Source organism: Crocodylus porosus, unplaced genomic scaffold, assembly GCF_001723895.1.
Source record: "Crocodylus porosus isolate Cpor-Errol unplaced genomic scaffold, CroPor_comp1, whole genome shotgun sequence".
Classification (NCBI taxonomy): Eukaryota; Metazoa; Chordata; order Crocodylia; family Crocodylidae; genus Crocodylus; species Crocodylus porosus.
The window spans coordinates 35729746-35754554 of NW_017728909.1; the positions used below are offsets into that span (position 1 = coordinate 35729746).

At 42.5% G+C, this 24809-nt stretch overlaps 2 protein-coding genes across 3 annotated transcripts in view; one reads left to right on the forward strand and one right to left on the reverse strand.

Annotated features, from left to right (window-relative positions):
* Positions 1–7372, forward strand: part of SKIV2L2 (Ski2 like RNA helicase 2) — a 92268-nt gene extending 84896 nt beyond the window's left edge. The window contains exons 26-27 of the mRNA XM_019532066.1: positions 5629–5733; positions 7069–7372. Coding sequence (XP_019387611.1) covers positions 5629–5733; positions 7069–7121 — 158 coding nt within the window. The 3' untranslated portion in view covers positions 7122–7372. The remainder of the gene's footprint in view (positions 1–5628; positions 5734–7068) is intronic.
* The window catches only part of PLPP1 (phospholipid phosphatase 1), a 106717-nt gene continuing 88489 nt past the window's right edge, over positions 6582–24809 (reverse strand). For both annotated transcript variants that reach the window (XM_019532069.1, XM_019532068.1), the window contains exons 5-6: positions 10735–10911; positions 6582–7719 (exon numbers count right to left, since the gene is read on the reverse strand). In XM_019532069.1, coding sequence (XP_019387614.1) covers positions 7594–7719; positions 10735–10911 — 303 coding nt within the window. In that variant the 3' untranslated portion in view covers positions 6582–7593. The remainder of the gene's footprint in view (positions 7720–10734; positions 10912–24809) is intronic.

The following is a 24809-nucleotide window of genomic DNA, read 5'->3' on the forward strand; positions in this document are numbered from 1 at the left end:
AAAACCACTAAGTCCCATTAATGGCAACCAACAAAATAACAAGGGAGAAAAAAGGAAGCTTTTGCTTCGCAACCTTAGTTATACAGTTTAGTCCTTAGCAGGCAACTAGAGGAGAAACTACTTTGATAGGAAGCTATTTAATGAGGTACTAGGATAAGGAAACTATTCTAAAATACTCAATGAAAAATGCATTCTGATCTACTAAGATCATTTCAGATTTCATTACAAAAGATTGTTTTTTTCCAGTGCATTGAGCTGCTGTAACAATCAGTTTTTTCTTTTTATAACAAAGCCAACAAAGTTAATTCCCTTTTGACAGATAACAGGACAAAGTTGTTTTCCTGATTCTTCTGGCTTCCCATGTCTGTTTCTCTTTAAATACAATCTGCAAGGTACTTGGTTTGTTTCCTGCTGAGGGGAAGACTCTGCCACAATTGGATTCAATTTACTATTGGCTTTTTTCAGCAATTATTTGTGTATAGTTTACTGAGAAGTAAAAATATAGCATCCTAACTTCCCAGCTCTTCCTTAGTTATTAGATACTTCAGGGGTACTGTGTTTGCAGTTTGATTTACTGGAAGGCAAGGACTTGAAGCCTGTACTGTGTAAGCCTCAGAAGGAATTCTTTCGACCCTTTCAATTTTAGATAAGACTTGGATATTATCGACATTTAGAAAGTTTATCCTTTCTGATGCTGCATTGTGTTGTTCCATTGCCAAACCAGAAGACTAATGGATTATCAAAAAAAAAATCTCCCTTCTTACCCGTTATCATTTAGTGCGGGGCAGGGAGCAGTCTGGTAGGGAAGGGGGAGAAGGGAAATGGTGTGGTGTCCCTGATGCTGGCAGGGGAGCCAGGAGGGTGGAGGGGGAGAGAGGCAGGGGGCCTAGTACATCCAGGAAGTGGCCAGGGACCTGTGAGGGGCCTGAACCTTCTTGTGGAAGTGCAGCCCTGGCCCAAGCGTCTTCCCCACTGTCCATCCCAAACTGCACATGTATCCAGCAGCAGCAAGTCATACCAGGTTTCCATGGACCCCACTGCAGCCACGTGCAGCCTCCCAGCTGCCTGCCATGTCCAGCCTAGGCTCCTAGTGGGCCCCTGCTGCCCACCATGGAGCCTGAGCTGTTCACAGCAGGCAGTGAGGAGGCTGCAAGCAGCTGCGCTAAGGTTCGCAGAGCCCTGGCCCAGCTCATTGCCAAACAGCGGGTGCATGTTCTCCTCAGGGCGGACAGTGGGGAAGGGGCTGGGGCTGCACTGCCACGAGAAGGATCAGGCCCCTTGTAGTTTCTCCGTCATCTCCCCCAAGTCGTGCATGCACCCACCGCCAGTCGTGAGCCAAGCTGAGACTGCAGACCCTGTTACAGCTGCTTGCTGCCCTGGCCCCTGGGCAGCTGTGCACCATGGCAGCAGCCGGCAAGGGGTTCTCCCAGCCCACTGCTGCCACCTGGAGAACAAGCAAGTACAGTTAGGGGCCAGTCCCTGCTAGATGCATGTATATCAGTTAACCATTTAACTGATAACTTTGGGAGGGGTTTAAACAGTGCTTACTTAATCAGTATTTACATCCCTCTCTGCAATATGCCTTGCAAATTTTAATCGTTAAAAGCCAAGGGTTGCCGATATTATCATACGTGTAACCTCTTTAAATATGAGTACTGCTTGTTCCTTTCCTTAATCCCAGCTATGGGCTATTCTGTAGATGCTCCCCTTCAAAACACCGGAAATTCCTTTCTTCTCTGCTTGGTGATTACTGCAGAAATCCTCCTGTGTTGGAAAGTTATGAAGAACTGACTTAGTTGACATGGTAGAAACCACAGCATTGCAGTTAGACTAGGCCTGCAGGAATGGTGTAATTTAATATTTCTACATAGGATTAAAAATGGGGTGTTTGAGTTGCCTTGATGTTCAGAACCAGTATTCAGTAGCAATTAAGTGCTGATTACTTGGTTTACTTTTACCACCCCATTATGGACATTGTTTGCTATCTAAATTCTTCACTATAGAAGTTGCTGTGTTTTGAACATGGTTGAGAAGACAAGTCCTTACAACAAGGATATTGACACATTTGTGGTCACTTACTAGGGAGTCCTGGCCATAATATTAGCATATACTGGAAACCTGATGCATAGAGCCAAGAACTTACAAAATCAGGTTTCCTGTGACCAAGGAGGATCCTGGCAAACGTTCTTTCTTGTCTCAGCAGATTCCTTGTATACAAAGGCTGCCTTCCACTCACTGGAAGAAATTGTATCTCTTAAAGATGCCCTCCACAAGAGCAGAGAAGGGAACACATGTTACCACTCAGGAGCTGTTTCCAGCAAGCTGCTGCTCCTCAGTTTCCCAGCTGGCTTTTGCCTGGATAGAACGCAGGCCAACAGAAACTCCTCTTGCCTGAGGGCCGATTGGCTTCAGGATGGGAGCAGGTCATGGCCAGAACATTAGCTTTTAGTCAGTGTTATGGCTAGTTCTGTCCACCTTTCAGCTAGGACCACTCTTTCACTTGTGGAACCAAGAGATGTTCTCCACAAATCTGGGCTTACTTTTCAAAAGATGTGGCCTTTTGCAGAGGTGAAGATGGAGGATTCTTCCTACTCTTCCTGTAACCCCATCAAACCTATATTCTTCAGAGCAGTGCTGGGCTTTTTGTGGGAAATCCTAAATTCATAAAACTTAACTCCTTGCCTCTCACCTAAATTAGAAAATCCACTGGAGTCTCTTCAGCAAAATAGCACAAAGTCACGTGACACACTGGGCATTTTTACATGTACCTTTTTTTCCCCGTGACAGTGCTGTCAAGTCTGGTTTGTGCACGAGCTGAGGCGAACTGCACTGCTCTGTGTGTAGTTCTGTAAGTGGCGAAATGTGCTCAGAGAATGGCAGTGGTGCGCTTTTGAACTAAAGTACCTCCGTGGTGTGTTAGTTCAAAAGCACACCGCTGCCATTTTCTCAGTGCTTAAACAACTGCAAGCGTTGCGGTGCTAGGCGCTGTTCAAAGCACCTGGAACTGTGGCACTTGTATGTGTAAAAATGCCTGTTGACAATAGCAACTTCAAATAAGTTAAAAACCAGAAGTTCCTGCAAAGAGCACAAGGTTCCTCATGTTTTAAGGACATGGTAGCAGAAAAATGTTTAAATATTCTGGGCTTTGGGAGAATGCGGAAAATGGAGCTAATCTATGCAAGCTACAGGCACTTCAAGTCATTTTGAAGTTTTGAACACAGATAAAAGTCTCATTCTTATTTAGGAGTGCCTCATACCATACTTTGTTGCACTGAAAGTAACAACATGATGGGGGAGATAGGACGGGGCAAAGGATGCACAAAGCTTTGCTGGGCAGGCATATGGGAGTTCATACCCAAAGAGGTCATGTAGCTCTTGTTTCCCTTCATTTTGGCCAGGGACAGTTTCTCTGCTGCAAACCACAGCACACGTAGGATTATTATCTGGAGTAGGAGGTGTTTTGCATTATACCAAAAAGAAAGCTGCTTGTCACAAATTGATTGGTGGAGATTTGAAAAGAATCCATTTCCTGCCATCTAGTAGTCATGTGATGCTTGTTATAAGGGTTTGTGGATATAAAATGTGCATGTTTAGAAGAGATCTAGAGCTTTTAAAAAGCAAATAAAACCTAGAAAGGAATGTTAAAATGAAGTTAAACATTAATCAGTTAAAATAGGTACAGACTGAGTAGTTTGTTGTAAAGGGAGAGGAACATAAATTTAAGACTGTCTGCACCAAGCCCCCACTCAAATGAAGCATGTCCAAGCTGGTGTCCACTGGAATTATTTTCATGATCCTGTTCTTGTAAATGGAGACTAGCTGAGGATTTCAAAACATGGAGTCAGTGCTTGCCAGAATGCAGTGTGGCCTTGCTCAGGGAAGCTGCTCATGGCTCACTTGTTTTGGACTTGTGTGTTGTCTCTGTAACGAATACCATATCACCTGCCGTCCTATAGATACAATAGATACAGATTTCTCTTCTCACATAAGTTATGCTCGCTTTAGAAGCCAGTGATTCCACTCGTGCTTACATGAAGACATCTTAAAAAAAATGTTATATAGGTTTTCACTTGGTATGTGGAAGCAGGGCTTTCTTTTGAACCTTGGATGAGAGGTAAATTACTCTGGTCTGTCACTGAAGTCTTATTTCAGATCAGCTTGTTATCAGTAGTGGGTTGCAATAGGGAACTGTAATGTTCTTGTAAAGCATAATTCCCTTCACAGCTTTGCTACATCTTGGAAATACTGGAACAGGAGCATACAGTAATCTTTTACTTGGCAGTGCTGCTTCACTAAAATTGTGACGCGCTTGGCCAATGACTCCGAAGGTGAAATTTAAGTTGGACAAATGTTTTCATAATCTAGGCTGACTAATTGGGATTATGGTTTGGGAGAAGTGTTGGAACAGATCAAGCAGAACATTTACTTATCATCCGGCTTCTACTTTTAAGTAGAATCAAGCGTAGTTACTCAGTTCGTGGGGCATGCTTTGGGATCATCTAGTGCAGTCTGCTACTGGGAACTAGATCCCAACGGTTCAGGGAGGAGACATGCAGCACAGTGGCAGAGAGAACAGGAAGTAGAGCAGCAGATTGAGCAGGGGAAGGGGATTGAGTAGCACTTGGGAGGGCATAGGGCTAATTTGGGACACATCTGCCAGAAAGGTTGGCCCCACTGAACTAGAGCAAGCAAGGAAGGAACAGAAACAATGGACATTATCATTGACAAGGGCAGCGCTCACCTGCCCTTTCCCTTCTTTATAGCCTGTTGCTTCTAGGATCAAGTTTCACCTTGGTATTCCTCCAGCAGTAAATGTAAAGGGAGACCCATGCTATCTGCACTTCATGTATTCAGTTTGCAGTGGTGGAAGGGCTATAAAAGTATCTAACATAAATGTATACAACAGTGCCCACTAATTGGGTTTTCTTCAAGACTTTCTCAGCTAGTCATAACTCACTCTTATTGCAGAAATGGAGTGGGAATTCCTGTGTGACTGGAAGGGACCTCTCTGTGAGTAGAGTCCAGTCTGTGTTCCTACAGAAGTTATTTTTAGATGACCAGTAACTTAAGGGTGACTAGCAACCTCCTTCCCCAAAACTACAATGATTTCAGTGAGCATCTGTAGCTACTGTGCCTGTGGTATGATGTGGGTCTTATCTTTAGTAAGCAGGTTGCTTTGAAAATTCTTGAGTAGTAGAAATGGAGATTAAAGTGGAGTTTCAGAGTCTCTGTTTTAAAAATTAAAAACCTACTGCTCAAACTGGATAAACAGGATCTTATACCAAAGTAGGATTATTAGTCTTTTAAAAGTGAAATCCTTACCAGGCCTGGAACATACAGCTGCACATTTACTCCAATGTTTCGCTTCAAAGGAAGAAGGCAAGGTAGAAATACATGTCTTACACTTCTCTGACTGAAATAGTTTAAGCTTTTTGTCAGCCTGAGCTCACTTCATCACATGCTGTGAAATGACATGCACAGAGCAGCCTATTAAATGTAGAGAGTGATTTGAACAGAAACATGTACCTACATCAAACAACATGCTTAAACATCCTCAATTGCCTGAAAGAAACTGGCACTACTTTTTGCACAATGTGACTAAAAGGAAGTTCTTCATTTTTTACCCAGGTAGCATAATTCGTTGTATGAGGCGACTAGAAGAATTGCTTCGACAGATGTGTCAAGCAGCAAAAGCCATTGGAAATACAGAGCTGGAAAATAAGTTTGCAGAAGGTATGTATTGAGATACCTCATACACGTATAGATTACACATCTGCAGTCATTTCAGGTTGAAAAAACAGTTTGAGCTAATATCAGACAGTAATTTTATTTGGAATGAGCAGAAGACTAAATGTTCCCTTTCTCTATTAGGGCAGCAGGGAATAGGAGATGCTCTATTTACTAGGGCACCCCCTAGAGTAACTAGGAACAATGGCCACATTAAGAGAGAGCAGATTTAGGTTGGACATTAGAAAGAACTTCACAGTAAGAGTTACCAGAATCTGAAATGGGCTTCCAAGGGAGGTGGTGCTCTCCCCTACCTTGGGGGTTTTTAGGAGGAGACTGGACAAGCACCTGGCTTGGGTCATCTGATGCCAGCACCCTTTCCTGCCCAGGACAGACTCCAGTGACCTACTGAGATCCCTTCAGACCCTAACATTTATGAATCTGTGGAGTACTCCTGCACTTTGGTCTAGGGCAGTGGTGGCCAGCCTTCCTGGGAGACATGTTGCAGATTAGCCCTGCACCCTCCCTGATCCCCTTCCCCTCCCTGACCTACTGTTCTGTTTTCTACTCTGTGCTGAGCCTGCTGTTTTTTGCATCCTGTCATGTTATCTTTCCCCTTTCTGACCTGCCACATGCCACACACACACAGGCTATCTGTGCCACATAAGATGACCACCCCTGGTCTAGGATGTATGACATAATTAAGAGGGGTTTCTGGTAATACCTTTATTAACCAACTGTGTAGTTTGGAAGGGACCTCCCTGTGAGTCCAGTGTTCTTGCAGAAGTTATTTTTAGATAACCAACAGCTTAGTTGCTCCAGTAAAAGATACCACTAAATAAAAAACCCCTTTATGACTTTTCATCATTTCCATTCTTTATTTATATCTATATCAAGTTGAAGGTGCTGGGAAGCTTGATTTGAGCTATATGTGTAAGAGAGCCTCTTCATATATGGAAGGCAAGGTAGACTTGCACCTTACAAACTGACTGAATTACTGATGTATATAAGCTTGTGGGCAACAGTTTATGGTGCAATTCCACCCTCACTTTTGTGTGACTTCAAACTAACATAGCTAACTACATATGTATATGAATAGCTTAACAAATACTTGTTAGCTTAGAAGGAAAACATCTATTTCTAGGGTCCTGTTGTATTTCAGCCACAGGTCAGAACCCATGATTGTCTCATGCATCCATGTGATAAGTTTGTTTGAAGCAGTCAAAGTTATGAAGTATGAAGTTATCCAAGTTTTCCCCTTGTCAGAAATGATCTTCTATGATCTGGTATGGACAAGGAGGGTTTGACTTTGATACTGATTTGCTTTTCTTTTTTTGGCAGGAATTACAAAAATCAAGAGAGATATTGTGTTTGCTGCGAGCCTTTACCTCTGAGGAATCTTTTCTGAATGCCAACAATGGAGCAGGAGCGGCCCTCACCACCGTAGGGCAGATGGACGTGCTCAGAATCTAATTTTAGACTTTGGCATCAGCCAACTGTGCCAGCTTACCCCAAGACAGAGGTTTAGTTTTTAATTTGTTGCATGTATTTAAAAGCAAACGTTCTAGCAAGATGTGTATAAACAGCTTGTTTATGTAATATAAGTGTTACCACATTATTTTAATAAAAATTTACAGTTTGATTAGCTTTTTAAGCAAGACCTTGAACCAGTAGAAATTAAAAAATTTTTAAAGCATTAGATATACATAATGGTGTTAAATGTTACTATATACACATAAAGTGAGCATCCAAGAGCAGCAGCAGTCCCTTAAAGGCATTTAATTTATATTACATAGGTCAGGGAGACTCATGAAATCATTTTCCTTTCAAAAAAGCAGGATGTCACAGGGTGGGACTCTCAATCCTTCATGGTTGGTGATTGCTGCCATAGTGATTTCCATTTGTTGGTGTCTCGTGTAGAGTTGTATGCGAATCTTCTTTGGGTTTAAATGTACAGCCCCTCACTTTGAAGAAGTCTGATACATATGCAACCTAAGAGAACAAATCAGACAGCATTAGAATTGAATGCATCACATTTTTCCTCTTCTCCACTAAGACTTCAGTAAGCCTTACCTCCAAAGTCCCACCTGTATGATCTGTGCATACATTACTTACATAGTGCTGTGTACATGTGGGATATAACTAGCTGACAGCAATTTCAATAGTTACGTAATCAAAGCATTTCAGATAACTGCCAGAAATCCCAAGGAGTAAGAACTGTATGTCCTCATCAAGAAGCTGATTATGTTTTTAATACAGGGGGGAAATAAGACCTCACTATCATATTCTAGAAGTTAGTGAAACAGCTCTTCTAGGTTGGGCACCAATTTTAGCAGCAGAAAGCAATGTCTCTCCTTATATATAAAGGAAGCAAGCTAATGCTTCAGCTGCATGCTGTATGTAGTAGTCTCTGGAAGGTGAGAACTAAAGTTTCCAGTGACCACTCAGACTTGAATTGCAGCTCTGGTGCACAAGTCTGGGTGTTTTCACTTCTTTCTGTAATTGGTTTTGCAAAAGCAGACAGCAATAAACACTTCAGCATTGTCACTTTACATTAGAACTGTAATGCTCAAACTCTTTTGGCCCCTTAGTAGTTACATCCCTCTGTACCTTGACCACTCCGTTACAGACAGCACTCTGACATCACATTAACTTCAACTTAGTTTGGCAGGTACCCCCAGTGTTGTGCTACCTCAAGTTACCTATGTGCTTCTCAAGTGAACTGCTGCAGCCAGGTGGAACTGCTCCACATGCCTCCGTGCAGAGCCAGGTAACCCTAAAGCAGGCAGGAAAACCTCTTCTTGCTGCAACCCTTCCCTATCCAGACTCTTCCCTCCCCCATCATGCTCCTACCTTGCTTCTGTCAGAAAGGGGCAAGGGGAACAGTTCCACTTGCCCTGCATGCATGTTTTGAGGAGAAGCACAGGCAATTGGATCAGGAAGGGCTGCAGCACAGGTGAGCACAGCTTTAGGCTTATATCTGGCTGTGCAGGGGCATGCAAAGTAGTTCCACCTTGTCACTGCAGTTAGCTGTGCCTGAAGTGCAGCAGCCCAGAGAACCACTATCTGCATTTCTCTTTTTCCACTGCTCCTTTCCTGTTCCTTTCTTCACGGAGCCCAGTTTGCCTGAAGATTCTAATAGTGGTTCAGGATATGTATTTAGCTGAGGATTTGTTATGGTTTCAAATGGTTACCTTGAACCATCCCAGTGCTCCTATCAGGACAGCTTAAATACTACACGCCTTGGCCCACTCAAACTGGGCTGAAGGGATGGATCTGCTCTGTAAGCGTGCGGAGGAGTTTGCTTAATGGACAAATGTTTGACAGAATTAGTTTAAATATCTCCCACTGCAAGGTTGACCATAGCTCACCACCAGTATCCAGTTCCTCTGTTCTTGTTTCTGTACTGCAGGAAGTCTGGTGACTGGCTGACTTCTTCCACTAACTTAGCCAAGAAGATAAAGTCACTCTCCTCTAGTTAAGTGAATTTTCTGGTTGCATTCTGTCAGTATCTTGGCCTGTCCTAAACATCTCATAGGTGCTCTGATGTCAGTTTAAGCTCAATAGGGTGAAGACGGCTTTCACCAGAAACCCTCCCTTCTTACTGCACTGTTGGACAAACAGCTATCCTGCCTCAGACCCAAAGGTTGACAGTCATTTGACTGACCTCTAGGTCCTCATCCAAGCCGTATCTAACTCTTGAAAATTCTCATGTCTGATATTTAAGACATGGCTTTTCTTATCCCTGGAAATAGGAGTAAAAGAATTTCCAGTGGCACTTTCAATGAGTTTAAAGACAGTTACTTTACTGGAGATGCAAGAGAATTTCCCATGTAACATTCTGATTGCTGCAACATCGTTCTCTGGCTTAGCAAGACTACTTGGCTGCACTAATATCCATTCAGACTGCTGCTGCAAGGATTATTTTTCTTAGTCTATCACTAACCATATCACCACTTTGTATCCCTCTGCTGTCTTCCATTCTGTTGCAAGGGTAAGTTACCATATTTCTCAATTCCAAGGTGAGGTTTTTACCCCTATTTAACAGATGGGGGGAGGGGGAAGAGCCTTGTCTTGGATTTGAGTAGCCCTGGCACAAGCCACCACCATTGCTGCTGCCTGGCCAGGCCTGGGGCCCAAGTTACTGTCACCGCTGCTGCCTGGGCAAGGTCAGGATCAAAGCTATTGTTGCTGCCACTGTTGCAGTCTAGCCAGGGCCAGAACCACTGCTGCATAAGGCAAACAGCAGCAGAACCAGGGGGGGGGAAGGAAGCATTGGGGCAAGAGGTAAGAATTTAAGATGACCCTCCAAACATTAAATCCTATACACAGAAATTAACTAATTGGTAATTCTTCAGCCACAGTATATAATTATGGGTGTCATCTTAAATTCAAAGTAATATTGGATTCAGGTAAATAGGGTATTTGCTTTCACTTCCAAGACCCTTCATGACACATCCAGACCCAACCTCCCATTCATTATCAATACGCCAACTCTTGTTCTGAGTCAGTCCATGATTCCAGCCCACTTGCTTGAAAAATCTAATGCACCTTTCTCCCTTCTCCCACAGTTTTTATCCTTATTAGGAGCTTCACATAAGCATATATTCTTTCAAGTCCTTCCTTCAAAATTCTCCTTTCCCTTCAAAAGAGACTGCTTATTGAGCCCATTGCTTCCTTATACCTTCCTCTCTCCATTTGTTCAGAGTACAAATTTAAGTTGTTTGTACAAAAACAGAACAAAGACTGCCTCTATTCCAATGAGATATAACTGGTCCATGACTTGGCCCCAGGAGCTGCCGTAACAACTGTGATTTGCTGTCTCCAAGTCTGAATGTTTTCCATCATTTTCATTTTCCTGTGCTTCCCAGAGTGCTGGGAAGGCATGTGCCCTTTCTCTTGAATGATACCTATACATTTTTTTTTTTTTATCATCATCAATGCTTCATCTAAACATGCTAGTTTTTTTTAAATACCTTTATCTCAGTGAACTATATATGGACTTACGACAAGTATAGCTACTACTGCTCCTTGAATGAGTCCAGTCAACACATCACTCCAATGATGCTTGTAGTCAGAGACACGCGAAAGACCCACATAGATAGATGCCGCAACAAGGCCAAATTGCACTGTAGGACGCAGCAGTCTTGCCCAGTCTCCTTTCATTCTAGCTTGAAGATAAAGCTAAAAAAAAAAAAAAAAGAAGAGAGAGAGAGGCACCTGTTAGAAACTATCTGCAGGGACCATTTTCATTTCAAACTGCATGTGTTTCAAGTTGATGATGTTGACTATTCAAGTCTGATCAAGAACTGATTAAATATTCAGAGACAGGGATATCATGTCCCTGACAGTTCTTCAATTGCTTTGCCTCTTGAATGGACAGTTTCTGGATGTCAAATCCAGTCATTTATTTATTAGCATTCATTAGATGCCAAACAGTTCAGTTCAACATATGAATGCAGGGTGGTATTAATTCAACTAACTTTTGACACTGCTGTTGAGTGCTATCTTTGTTTTGTAATATATTCTGTAAAAGAGCATTAACAAGGATTTCACAAAAGGCTAAGTTGCTTCAGGACTATACAGTGCTGGTGTAGAAGCAGGAGTACAGCAACAAGTAGAGATTAGGCCAGTTTCTGCTTCTCCTGATTACAGCCAACTAGCTCTTAATTCAGTAGCTAACATTGGGATGAGGACTGAGCTGTTCAGATACCTATGTTTTTATAATCATTTGAATACCCATGACTTGGGTCAGAGAATGAAGGGAAGCGATTAGCTTGTCTTCTGCACAATGTTTGATTTTTGTGGTCATTTTTTTTTCTATAGCATGTCACCAGCTGTACCTTTTAAAAGATGTCTGCTGCTTTCCTTGTCTCTTGAAGAAGAGATTGTTGGGCACATTATGGCTTGTGTGTTTTGTTTTTTTTAAAATACAGCCAAACTTGTAATAGCAGCTACTCTATAAATAAGCTGAACCATAGCAGAAAGACTAAAGTGCCTCTCCTTTTTTCAACCTGCCTTGGCTGTAGTTACTGCCTTTGAATAGCTGGTGTTTCAGTCTATAGAATATGGCAGTCCCCGAACTGGAAGACATCTAGTGTTTTGTCAGATCCATATTTAAATTAAGATTTTATTATGCTCAGATGTGGCATAAATTCATTCTGCTTCAGCCCATCATCCTACCATAGCCTCAGTTTTCCCTACCACAGACTTGTTCCCTCATGTTACAAACACACACATACATAGAATTTTTACTTTCCCTGTATAATCCACAAGACACTGCCTTTGTCCACCCCTCCATTTGATCTATATTCAGACCTCATGCTTCATCCACCCTGCTAGCATTAGGGGCTATACAAAACTCAGTAATAGAGCTGGAATTTGTGTTTAACATTTCAGTTGCATCAAACTTTCAGCACTGCATAAAATCTTAAAGCTTGGTGTGAATTCATAACCTTGTAGTCCAGAAGCAGAAGTGCTAACACTGTGGCTTCGTGCATTAAGATGACACACTAACAAGGTCTGGTAAATACTCCCACAGCCAACTTCAAAAGTCATGGGTACTTATTAGAACCATTACATCTTTTGTGTAAATACACATACAGAGTATGCACTGTACGTGCAGAAAGGTACTACTTTCCAAGATTAAATATTTAGGGAATATTCCATCAGTTTTTCAAAATAACTATTACATCATTGTTTTAGCATTCAGACCTCTTCAGTCTGTACGGGGATTCATTTTTTATTTCATTAATAGCATCTTTTAATATCAAGCTGAAATCACTCTTAGAAAACAGTTCAAATGGAGTTAGAGTCAGAGTGAACTTTTTGATTAGTAAAGCCACAAACAAGTTCTCCAAGGATAGGCTCATTGTACAGACCGGTTTCAAAATGAAGGTTACTTAATTTCAGCACTGAGGGAATGCACTCTAAATGTTAACTACCAAACCGTTCAGAATAAGAATATGTAAAGGGTGAAAAGGGTAGTCAATATTTGCATGCAGGGACTTGTTTAGGGTGCTTCTACTGTTCCATGGGATAGATCAGTGCTTCTCCAAGTGTGGTCCCTGGACTGCATGGTGGTCTGCAGACTTGGCTCATCATTTGGTGCTGGCTGTCTTCCTTTTTCCAATTGTTAAATTCCATTGAATGTAGCTAAAAATACATGACTTAATACTACTTTTCCATGTAAGCAACTGCTGTCATTGGCAAATATGTATTCTGCAGCTATAAATTGGGAAAACAGATGGTTATGTGACTGTGAATGGATAAAGAGGTACAGTCTTAAGACAGTCCTCTAAACAGAATCAGAAATTTATCTCCACACAAAGAGACCTGAGAAACTCACTTAGATGAGGCTGATTGGTTGGTAAGCTCTTTCCTTCAACTTCCCAGCCTATGGAAAACTAAGCTAATGAAAAAATGCTGTCTCAACCTACCCCCAAGCTAGCAGTATTCAGATCAAAACCCCAGCCTCCTTTTTGTACAACAGACAGCCAGCAGACAGGAAACCCAGGTTTAAATGTTTACATGCAAACTTCATTTCCACATTAAGAAAGCAACCACTTAGCCACAGCAGTTTTAGATCCGGAGCTATCTACAATACATCGGAATATAAATCAAATATATTTTACCAATCCTTGATGCTTTCTAAAGACTTGCACAGTGACTGTTCCAGCCAAGTCTACAGGAAACTGAAAAACCTTCTCACTGCTAATTGCCACTCACACCTCTACTAAATGGCATGGATTCACATGTTTTGCTAAAAGTAGATTCAGAGCCTGGGAAGAAGTTTTCCCACAAGGAATTTTCTTCAGTCACTTCAACCCCTGACTGCCTGCTGCAGTACTTGCTTTCAGCGGGGAACAGCTGCTGCTATTTGTTACTGGTGTATTTTCTGATATTATGCACTTGTCAAATCGAGATGCTCATTTCTCATAACCCTGCTGCTGCAATAGCAAATTCCAGGTTATTTTTAATTAGGTGACTTCTACTCTGAAGGTACACTTAGCTTAGCACATTTAACCAGAGTGGCTCCCATTACCCTGATGTGTTCTGCTAAGCCAGGGGTTCTCAACCTTTTTCTTCCTGAGCATCCCCCCACCCTTCAGCATGCTATAAAAGCTCAACAGCCCACCTGCGCCACAACAACTGCCTGGCTCCCCAACCCTGCCTGCACAGCCTGGGGGTACAGTGGCAAGGAGCCCTGGCACCCCACGCATCTGAGCTGCAGCAACAGAGTCTTGCCAACCTGCCCCCCCACAAAATGGAGGCTGTGGGGTCTTGGGATCTACCTCAGTCCTGGGAGGCCAAGATGGCTCCTCCCCATGCCAGGCCTCCCTTGAAGCCTGCTCATGCACCGCCCCCAGAGCAGAGGTCATGGACCCCCAGTTGAGAACCACTGCACTAAACAACTGTTGTATGATCTACATTAAAAACAGGATCATTCTGCAAGATTAACAACAATGCTTAATGAACTGAAATGTTCCTCTCACATGGCATTAAAGAAAATAACTCCTCCCTTGTAATCCTGTAAACTTTAAAGCATGACACAAGCTATTTATACAAATCACCTGGTGTGAGTTCTGTTATATTCATGATTGTACTGACACGCATGGCAGTAAGATATATGCTCCATGTGTTAAGAACAAGAAAATACAAAAGAACACACAAACTTCAAGTCTGTTACTTGTTTGACCTTTACAGATAGATGGAAGAATAATTTCACCCTGTTTAGAGAGTGTATCTTTGCATCCAGCAGACACATGATCTGTCATTGAGGGTCCATTTAACTGTGGTCCATTTAACACCAGGGGCTTTCCTACAATACACTCCATGCTCTGGCAACACTGCTGCTAGCTGAAGTGGCATGGAGCCACTAAAAATGTTCAGGTGTGCACATGTTCAGCAGGCTTGGGAGTTGCAGCTGCTGTCTGCTGCAAGAAATTGTAGTTATAATAAAACTGCAGCTCCTTTGTGAAGGTACTGGTAGAACAGACTGCAAAACAGGAAGAGGATTGAACCCATTGATCTTCCTGCCCCCTTCTGCTCACATTAATGGAAGTGCAATGAGTCTCCTACATAATTGGGAACAGACTGTGGCTTTTAAAATCAAAATGTTCCGTCACCGAAGTAGTTGAAATCCTTACTCAACTTCGCATGAGGTTACTGGTGAAAGTGTTAACAAGATTTACCATCTCATTTATTACTGAAAGCTCATTGTATTTGAAAGGGATCAGTCTGAGTAAGAATACATAACTCCTGCTTGCATTCAGGGTACAAGTGCAACAGTCCCATGTAGCTCCACAAACAGCCTAGTAGGTATTGAAGGATTAGATACAAATTTGCTTGTCCTACATCTGTAAGCTCTCATTTTAAAGTTACCCAGAAGTGACAGATGCCATTAAGAGTGGGCTGTTCCCCCACTCTTTTAATACTAATCTAATATGCACACACAGATGTATTTCATAAAAACACTATTAAAATAGGTTGTGAAAAAAGGACGAAAACTAAGTCATACCCTATAATGAAAGCCTGGTCTCTACACATCCTGAGCACAGATTTCTTCACAACCTACAGTCCAATACACCATTTCTAAAAATACAGCACAGAGCTGAAACAGACACTGAGGTTTTTGCAAAAGCCACAGACATGAATGGAAAGGTCTTTGCAACTAGAGGATTATTTGCTGCCGTTAAAAAATTCCAATAAAATTCCAAGTACTTGCCCTTCCTTCTTGAAAATATTCAGTATTTGAAAAGTTAAAATTTTTAAAATGTAATGACTTGTTTCCCAAGCAGGAATATCTTCAGGAAACAATTATGAATTGTTAAGAATTGTCAAAAACCTAATGAGAAAAAATTTGTTTAGAACTGTCAAAAACCTAATGAGAAAAAATCCTTTCGGGGGAAAGAAAAGAGACTAAAACATTCCTTTTCAGGAAAAAAAGCATAATGATGTCACATGATCAAAGTCAGGGAGAGAAAAAATAAGCAGCTTATTTGCTACACAAATGTCATGTGACTTTGTTCTTCACTGCTATTCCCCCATGCTCACAGTCCTACAACCCTGCCCTGAGGACACAGTGTTCTTTCTTAGTCGCTAGCACTTACTCTACTAACCCAGGTGTTTAAAGTTGGCTTTTAATACCCTGTGCTTCCACAGTGCTTTAAATGTTTCAAAACTCTTTGCAAACAAGCACTGATTTAATCACGACACTGCAGAACAAGCACTCTGCAACTAACACTGGTTGGAACAATACTGGAAGAGACACACACCATCCAAATTAAGACATTTCCAATGTCAGGACATTCAAGAACTTTACTGTCTCCATACTCGGTGCTATAGAGCAGTGATAGCAAACTGCAGCTGCAGCATGGATGCCACAAGTAGCACAGGCAACCTTGTGTGGCACATGGCAAACAGGAAAAAGGAAAGGAAAGACAGCAGCAAATAGCATAGGGAGTAGAAAGCAGAGCACTGGATGAGGCAGGGAGCACAGGGCAGGAAGCAGAGCAGTAGTTTGGTCAGGATGGAGAAGAAAGTAGATAGAGGAAAGGGATAGAGTAACATCTGGGGTGGGTACAGGGCTAACTACTGCACACCTGCCAAAAAGGTTGGCCCCGCTGCTATAAAGCAAGTTTGGGAAAGGGACCCCTGAGGTTTTTGCTAACGTTACAGGAGCAATTAGTATTGACAAAAAAATCCTAGTCGGAAGGAAACACTTAACTGGTTCATCCAGACAGTATTCCTGCAGGCAGAACTGTTCCCACTGCTAGTGTTTAAAACTTGTTAATCATGGGGTGCTTGGCACCAGGTGTACATGAGGATCAAGTATGCAGGGCAGCAAGGGGCCCAATCCCAGCACATGGGGTCAGGCAAAGCCATCATGAGACCCAATCCTGGCATGTGGGGACAGGTGGGGGCAGTGCAGGACTCCAGGACCTTATCCAGGCACATGGGGAAAGCATAGGTCCTGATCTGTCCCACAGAGTAGCCCTTTGCCTTTTATCTGGCCACAGGGCTAAAATGTCAAGCACCACTGGGCTAAATCAGAGATCCTAATCAGCTCCCACAGCTTCCATTAGATAACTCTTCCAGTCAGCTCTGCCACATGGTCACCAATACTTAAGGCTATTTTCCATCAAGAAACCTGTCAGGTGGACAATAAAGCACCTAAGGCTTGCAAGGGGAGCTCCCTCTCACACATACAGACCAGCAGTACAAGATTACCACTTCGATTTACAATATATTGCAGGATCAGCGGAAGAGGTTTGGTTGCGACAGAGTGATGAGCTAACACTTCTGTAAACGTATCAATATTTCCCCCAATACAATGGACCGAAGCTACTTAATTATGAATTCAAATGTTTAGCCATTTTCTAGGGGAAAAAACGGAATGCATTTGCTTCCTGTTTGAGGGAGATAAAACTTTTCTATTGTATCCATTATGTCACAGTGCCCCAAGATAGAGGGAAAACACTATAAATGTTGTTTTCACCGTAAGAGACAATTCACAAGATACTCGTCTCCGCTAACTATAATGCAGCAAAAAAAAGCCTACAGATACCAGCATTTTTAAATTATACTTGGGGCACTAGATAACACCACATACACGAAAATTCAAAATAATAATATAAAAAGATGTTTAATTGAATCCACACTAATGGCTACCATATTGGAGGATAAAGGCCACACACAACTATTTCCTGGCATGGCTGGTTTTGTCTACGAGAAAAATATGGCAACCCTGTTCAGTTACACTGGAAAGTGATATTCACCATCATCAGTACTACAGATAGGGCGCATTTACATGTCACCCTATGGCGACATAGCAACACACTGTTGCTGTATGGTGCACTACAGCAACATAGCAATCATGTGGGTCTACACGTGTTCAGCAGCTATGTCACTGGTAAATAAATCTCAGGTTCCATAAAGCAGTCTTTACTTGAATAACTCACCACAATAATCCTCAAGGCATTGGATACATGGCCTTAGGATACAGGCACCAGATTTGCTCCCTAATTAGAGATGAACTCTAAAAGGGTTCCTCAACCACAAGTTTTTCAGAACAATCTGTAGTGAAACACACACACTGCACAGATTTGTTCTTCTGCCCATAATCAGATATTTTAGAAGTCAGGCAAGAGCAGTTCAAACAATATTTCCTGCATACAATGGGTAAAAAAATATATATGTAGGAAAAAGGGTGAGGTATATTTTGTTATTATGCAAATCTGAAAAAACTTGAAGTAACGTTTATTCCAAGGAAACAGTAATAACCATATACATGTTACCAGTGTGCTTGAAACTTGCTCTGTAACGGACTCCTTGTGATACCTGCCTACCTTTTGGTGACATTTTAGTCAGAGCCATACTGGTGAGGGGATAGAGGATGAGAGGCAGTGCTGTACAAAGTTTTGGAGACAAGCAGAGAGCCATTTCGATAGTTGTGGAGTAAAGGCAATACGAGAGAGCAGTATGAGAGTTATGTATTCAGAGATGCATACAAATCAAGGAAAATATTTTCATTCCTGAGTGAGTTTAAACTTAGTGCTACTAGCCAATCCTATTCCACAACCAGAAGCCAAATTCTAAGGAGAGCAGCTGCAAGCTTCCCTAGCTCATGCTGCTTTCCAAGAAGACTGCTCATTTTGAATTATTTCGATCAGACTTGCCCACCCTGCTCCAAGCCAAATCCAAATTGTGGGACTAGAGCCAGATGTGCTGCCAGGACTAGCAGCAGTGGCAGCATAAGGGTTAATACATCTGTTGCTCTGCTACCAACACATGCCCCAGCAAGGCTCTGTGCCCCAGGTTAAGGGGCTGAACCCTGCCCATTTGCTCCACCTCCAAATTCCCAGCCCTCTCACCTTTCTTCCATGCTTTCATGAGAAGGGGAAAAGAATAAGTGACATTTAAAGTACCATCATCTTTGTTAACAGCTCACAAAGACAGAGGGCAGGTCACAGCTCTCAGAAGTTTGCTTCTGATGCAGTAATTTCTGCAGAATAAGTTTCACTGTTCACATTTTCAACGTTCATTGAAGCAGCAACTTGAGACTTACGGCTTTGTCTCTGTACCAAATATGCAGCATTTTAATTGTTCCAGTACAGTCAGTAGTACAAGTTGCTTAATCTAGATGCCACTACAATGATTTTATATGAAAAGTTTTTATACCATTATAGCTCATGCCCATCTCCAGATGGCAATAAGATCTAACCATGATACAGTAGTACCTTTATGCCAGTTTATCTGTGCACACTATGTGGGCAGGGATTGTACCTATTTAATTTTATTTTTTAATCTCTGCATCTGAAATACATAGTACAAAACAAGCTGAAGACCAGGCAAGATCAAGGTTCTGGTTAACAGTGAAGCATATCTTGAGAGGTGCTAATAGGTTTCAGCCCAGTTTGGATCCTAAATGTGATGATACGCAACGTCTATTTTCAGTATGCCTAAAATACCAAAAAATTTTTTCAAGTAGTTAAAAAAAAAAAAAAAAAAAATGTAGTTTGAAAAAGGGCTTGATTCTAGAAAAAGCGCACCTGTCACCGAAAGCACAACTAAGCAAAACACCGAACAATTCTGAAAACATCCTATTTTGATAAAAGACTTCAACCTCTGAACTCAAAGTGGTCTGGACAACTGAATTCCTACCAAGTCCCCAAACTGTTTCAAAGGGTCACAACAGTTGAGGGCATTTGCAAAAGTCCTCTGCAGGTTTCAGTCTCCATGTGCAGACAGAAACAACAGCAAGTTAAAAAAGGAGTGGAGGGGCTGCCCACATCAGTTTTTCCACATCCAGTTTAGCTTTCACTTACTGTGGGATAAGAGCAGGCACACTGACATTGACTGACTGCCTTAATTAATGGAGGACCTGCTGCATTGTAAGACCCCTATTTATTTTCCTGTAATTTATCAGTTTCCACACTATCTTGGTTACAAACCAAACTAAAAGGTACCTGGCCAACAAGGGAGACAGAAGTGGCTCTTGTAAAGCATGTAGAGCTAAAGCTAGTTTGGCTATCAAAGCAGTACTTGTCCCTAAACAAGTGCTTCAGCTTCAAACTGTTTCAGATTTAGCAACCACTGATGACTATGGTCAGAATAAAATTTGCATTAGAGCCCTTAACTTGCAGAGGGGCATAGGCCACACACAGGAAACTAGATGCAGGTAGTCTGTGCCAAAGCCTACAGAGCTTCTCAGGTGAAGGCAGCTAAGGAAAGCTGCTTTGCCTCCCCCTACCCACTGGGCAACAGCAGTGTCCCACTATTGCCCAAGTTAGAAAAAGGAGGTCCCAGTTTTGCTATTATGGCTAATAACACCCACACACGAGGAGAAGAATGAGGATGTGCATCAGGGTGAAGTCTCACATCCTCATTCTTCTACTCGTGTGTGGGTGTGTGTGGGGGGGGTGTTATTAGCCATAAAAGTGAAACTGGTGTATGCTCCTTTTTTCCACTCAAGTTGGCTTAAATTAGAAACATTTTCTTTATCACCATTTTTAGTGCAAATTGAAAATGTCAGAAAAGGAAGAGGTGGGGTGTGTGCAGACTAATAAGAGACAGCACATACCCCAACTCCACTCTTTCTGACATTCAGTTTACACTAAAAATGGTGATAAAATGCTTCTAATTTAAGGTGACTTGGATTTTTTCAGGCGCTTGTTTTTGAGTGGAAAAGATGAGTATACACCATCAGAGACAGCTAGGTATAGCTGAACCATTCCTGCCCTACCTTAGCACAGATACTACAGAAAATTGTCTAAATTAACTCCTCAAGCAGGTTGACATTTGTTGTTATCAAACAAACAACTATACTTGGTGCTTTAAGATTCAGCAGTTCTGGTATCTGCTCCATCCTACAGACCATTATCAAAAGCAATTGGAATGAGGTAGATCCCTGTGTATAAAGGGGAAGTTAAGATGTATGGCTTGAAAGATTAAACTCCCTAGTGAAATAGCAAGAGAGAGTGCAGAGCTCCCCCCCACTACCCCGACCAAATGCTATTTTATTTGTGAAATACACACCCCTGCCAAGGTAGCAGACTTTCAGCTGGTAGCATTTATCATCTGCTTTGTGCTAGACTGCCCTCCCCCAACATGCGGCAGATTACCGTTTCTTAAGAGGCTGATATTTCAAGCGTCTGGTTATGATTAACATGGACTGTGAGTAATGCCACATGTTAAAGACTCATGACTCAGACTGCAGCTGGAGTAAGTGTGCAAGCAGCAGACAGAGCCAGCCTGAGCCTTCCATTTAAAACAAGAGGTATCATAAGCAGCAGGTTGGGTTGGGGCCAGTGACCCAGCAGCAGCACTTTGCATTGCCACGTGAAAAACACTGGAGAGCTCTTCTGCTTATACCATTCCCCTGACTGACTAGAGGAGGACATTTGTTATCTGCTGTTTAATAGGATGAACATACAAGTAAGATCTGATACACAGTAAGCCCAGACTTCAGCACTGAATGCCCTTGTGAACTGAGCAGCAAAGGCATTCCACACAGAAGCTATAATCAACCCTTTTAACAATCCTTCAGGGTATTTTCTGGGTCACTAACTTCTTTCCCAAATATCCCAGGGTACTCCTTGAAACCTCCCAAGCCTGTCTGGGCCTATCGTCACAACTGACCGCAAAGAAGAATGGAAATGTAATGAAACAGGAAATGCCACAGGTACTGAGAAGAAAGAGAGAGGCACCTTGTTCTCTTAATTCAAGTATCCAAAAATTATTTGGCCAACATCAATCATTAGTATTTTGGTCAGATTCCAAACTTCCCTACAGGCCTATCGACCAGGGTACGAGGAAACCATGAATCTCATCCCTGTCATACCCCATTATCTGACCTTGAATTCACAGCTGATGCATCACCCTAGTAAAAAAAATCCTGTAGATAAGAAGCAGAGATGGAAATTTATAGTACCTCAGAGGTGTATTTGGTAGCTATGTTGATCTGAGATGAAAAGAAATGCAAAAATCCAGAACTCTTGGTTCAGAGATTGCATCTTTCATTAGACCACAAACACTTTACTGATCTGTGCCGTAGACACGTACACTACTGAATTAGTCTTGGTTCTTCATTTGGTGTGCTAGTGTCCACCCTGAGGCTTGAAACAGGGTCCTGAACACTGTTCTAACATTTCCTTGACAACCTGTGAGTCCACCCTGACTGTCACAGAGTCAGAGGGGGCAGTGTAGAAGATGGGTTTGCCCCAACCGTCTTTAGCAAGGACTGCCTCTCTCACATGGGCAGATTATTATTTAAAAAATAAAACAGAACAAAGGTAAACCTCTCCAACCTCACCAAAATCTGGGAGATGAAATTGGTTTTCTGGATATCTTGGTAGATAAAAAACAAACAGGGTCTGGTGCCCCGAATTGTTCAGCATGAGTACCAAAGCCAAACTGATGAACTGCACTAGCTTCAGTGCTTGGTCTCACATTGTAGCTCCTTACTGGAGTGCAATACAAGCTAATCTCAAAAAACAGTAACGCTTTGGTTGAGAGAGATGAGGATTGTATCAAAGAGAATAGGCAGAGCTCCGTCTCAGCTGATGCCTAGTGAGAAAGCACCAACCACATCTACTTCCTAGGCCCAGGATCTCTCACCACATCTAAAAGTGGGAAGCAGGCAGAGATGTAAGCTCTGACAACTTTTGCAGCTTTTTCCCTGAGCCCACCAACAGCATTATCTCAGAATTGTCTGGAGAACTGCAGCCAACTGGCTCTCGACCAAGCCAATATAAAAACACAGCAGTACTCATTAGCCGATACCACAAATGGATATCCAAGGTTTTAGGGAAAACACTACATCTAACTCAAAAAATCTATTACTGTACTATGTTATGATACGCAATAAAAAAAGTCAGAGGCAAGGTTGTGGGCATGCACTGTCTTCCCTTGCCTTTGCAAAGTTTAATCTTGTAACTTTAAAATAATCCACAATTGGATGAGGGGGAACAGGAAAAAAAAAAAAAAAAAAAATTACAAGGCACCTCTACTCTTCCAAGTTCTGCCTGCAAAAACAAGCTCCATCCACATGGGACCTCATGGTAGATTAGCCATGCATTCAGAACACTATCGTACATGACTCTTAGGGTTCTGCCCCCTCACTGTTCAGTATGAGGGGATCCACCAGCTCCTCTGGGCCCCACAAGTGTGACTACCTTCAATGTGCTCCACCTCCCCATTACTCGAACTTGGCTTACTGTTGGGGTGAGGCACAGACGCCTTGCTGGATTCTAGCTTCCTTGGGCTTGGAGGGGCAGAGACCACCATGATATCACCAAGATGAATGCAGTTCTCACTTCACAGCTATTATTTCAGGCATCCTGCACACATCCTGCAGCCCACAGCCCAGGGTTGGCAACCTATTACACCATAGGCCAGATCTGTCCTGCAAAGAGACTGGATCTGGCCTGCATATTACTACGGGCCGGCTGATTCCCTAACTGATTGATCCCATCCAGATTTTGCTAACAGCACATCAATCACCTCCAGCCAACTGCTACAGCCCACATGGATGGCTGCTCTTCCTCAAATGCAGACTCTGCTCACTCTCACTGGAGCTGCTGAAGGAGAACTGGCCTATTTGTAAAAGGCTGCTGACATCTACCTTAGCCTAAAAAATACCAGCTACCTCAAGAAACCATGACAGCTGGACATTCGCATTTAGAAAGTAAAATATATGTTTAGAGTCAAGTGGTGCAGGCATGGAGATGCCCTACTGCAGTATAGGATAGAAACACAGGTTGGTCACAGTCTTCCATTGTTTGGAATTTAAAACCCTATACCCCAAGGCAGCTTGTCCTTCTGGGTTCCCACACAAATCTTGACCTTTCAAAAGCACAGTTAAGATGATCTGACATGTAGCGACATTTGAGAAAAGTTAGCATTCTTTGGTCAGTCGCATCCAAAAACCACACTTGTGGGTGGAGTCTGCTTTTGATCTGAAGTAATGCAATTCTCATGACTCCATCCAATTTCATTATAAGTGAGCCAGCTGCTCAAAGCTACACATGCACACACACACACTGCAGCAAGCAATCGTGCAATGGTACACTGAGAGAAGGGGCCTAACGGGCCCTTCAGTTCTATGGGTCTACAACTAAATTGGCACCCCATATTGGAATTCAGTGAGGGGTGCAGTCTTAGTTTGAAGCAGGTGACATCATGTCTTGCACCATTTCTCCATGCATAGCTTATGGATAGGCTGGAAGAGGACATTCTATTAAGACCTCAGGGCAGAAGGACTTAAAATCAGCAAACAGAGTTGATACGTGTTTCCACAGTTCAATAATTCATTCATTCCACCATGGAAATCATGATTTTGATCCAAATGACTCAAAATTCCAAGGATAAAGAACAAGCAGTCCTATATTAGGAAAACATCAGTCATACTTTTAGTACTACCCCGATAAAGCAAAATAAGGAACTTAGCCTATGTTGTTGTAAGCTAATATGTGGAAAGAGCTGTCACTTCATTGGAGTCAAACCACAAAAAGTATCACATATCAGCATTTACAAGAAAAACAAAACCTTTTCATCCACTATTTAAATTAACAAGAGCGGAAATAAGGAGTCTGCACACAGAGACATTTAAGGAGGCACTTCTGAGTGACCTAGACAAAAACTGGAGGATTGGGCCAAAAGACATCTCATGAGGTTCAACAAGGACAAGTGAAAAATCCTGCACGTAGGATGGAACAATCCCATGCACCAGTCCAGGCTGGGGGCTGGCTGGCTGGGCAGCAGCTCTATAGAAAAGGACCTGGGGGTTACAGTGGACAATAAACTGAATATGAGCCAGCAGTGTGCCCTTGTTGCAAAGAAGGCTAACAGCATACTGGGCTGTATTGGTAGGTCAAGGGAAGTGATTATGTCCCTCTTCTCAGCACTGGTGAGGCCCCATCTAGAGTACCATGCTCAGTTTTGGGGTCCCCCACTACAGAAAGGATGTGGACAAATTAGAGGGGGTCCAATTTCTTTGCCTCTGTCTTCCTAAGTAGGGACCAGTTCAGCCACCTCCCTGCTGGGCCCCCCTCGGGCCCCGGGAGAGACACGCCTGGGCC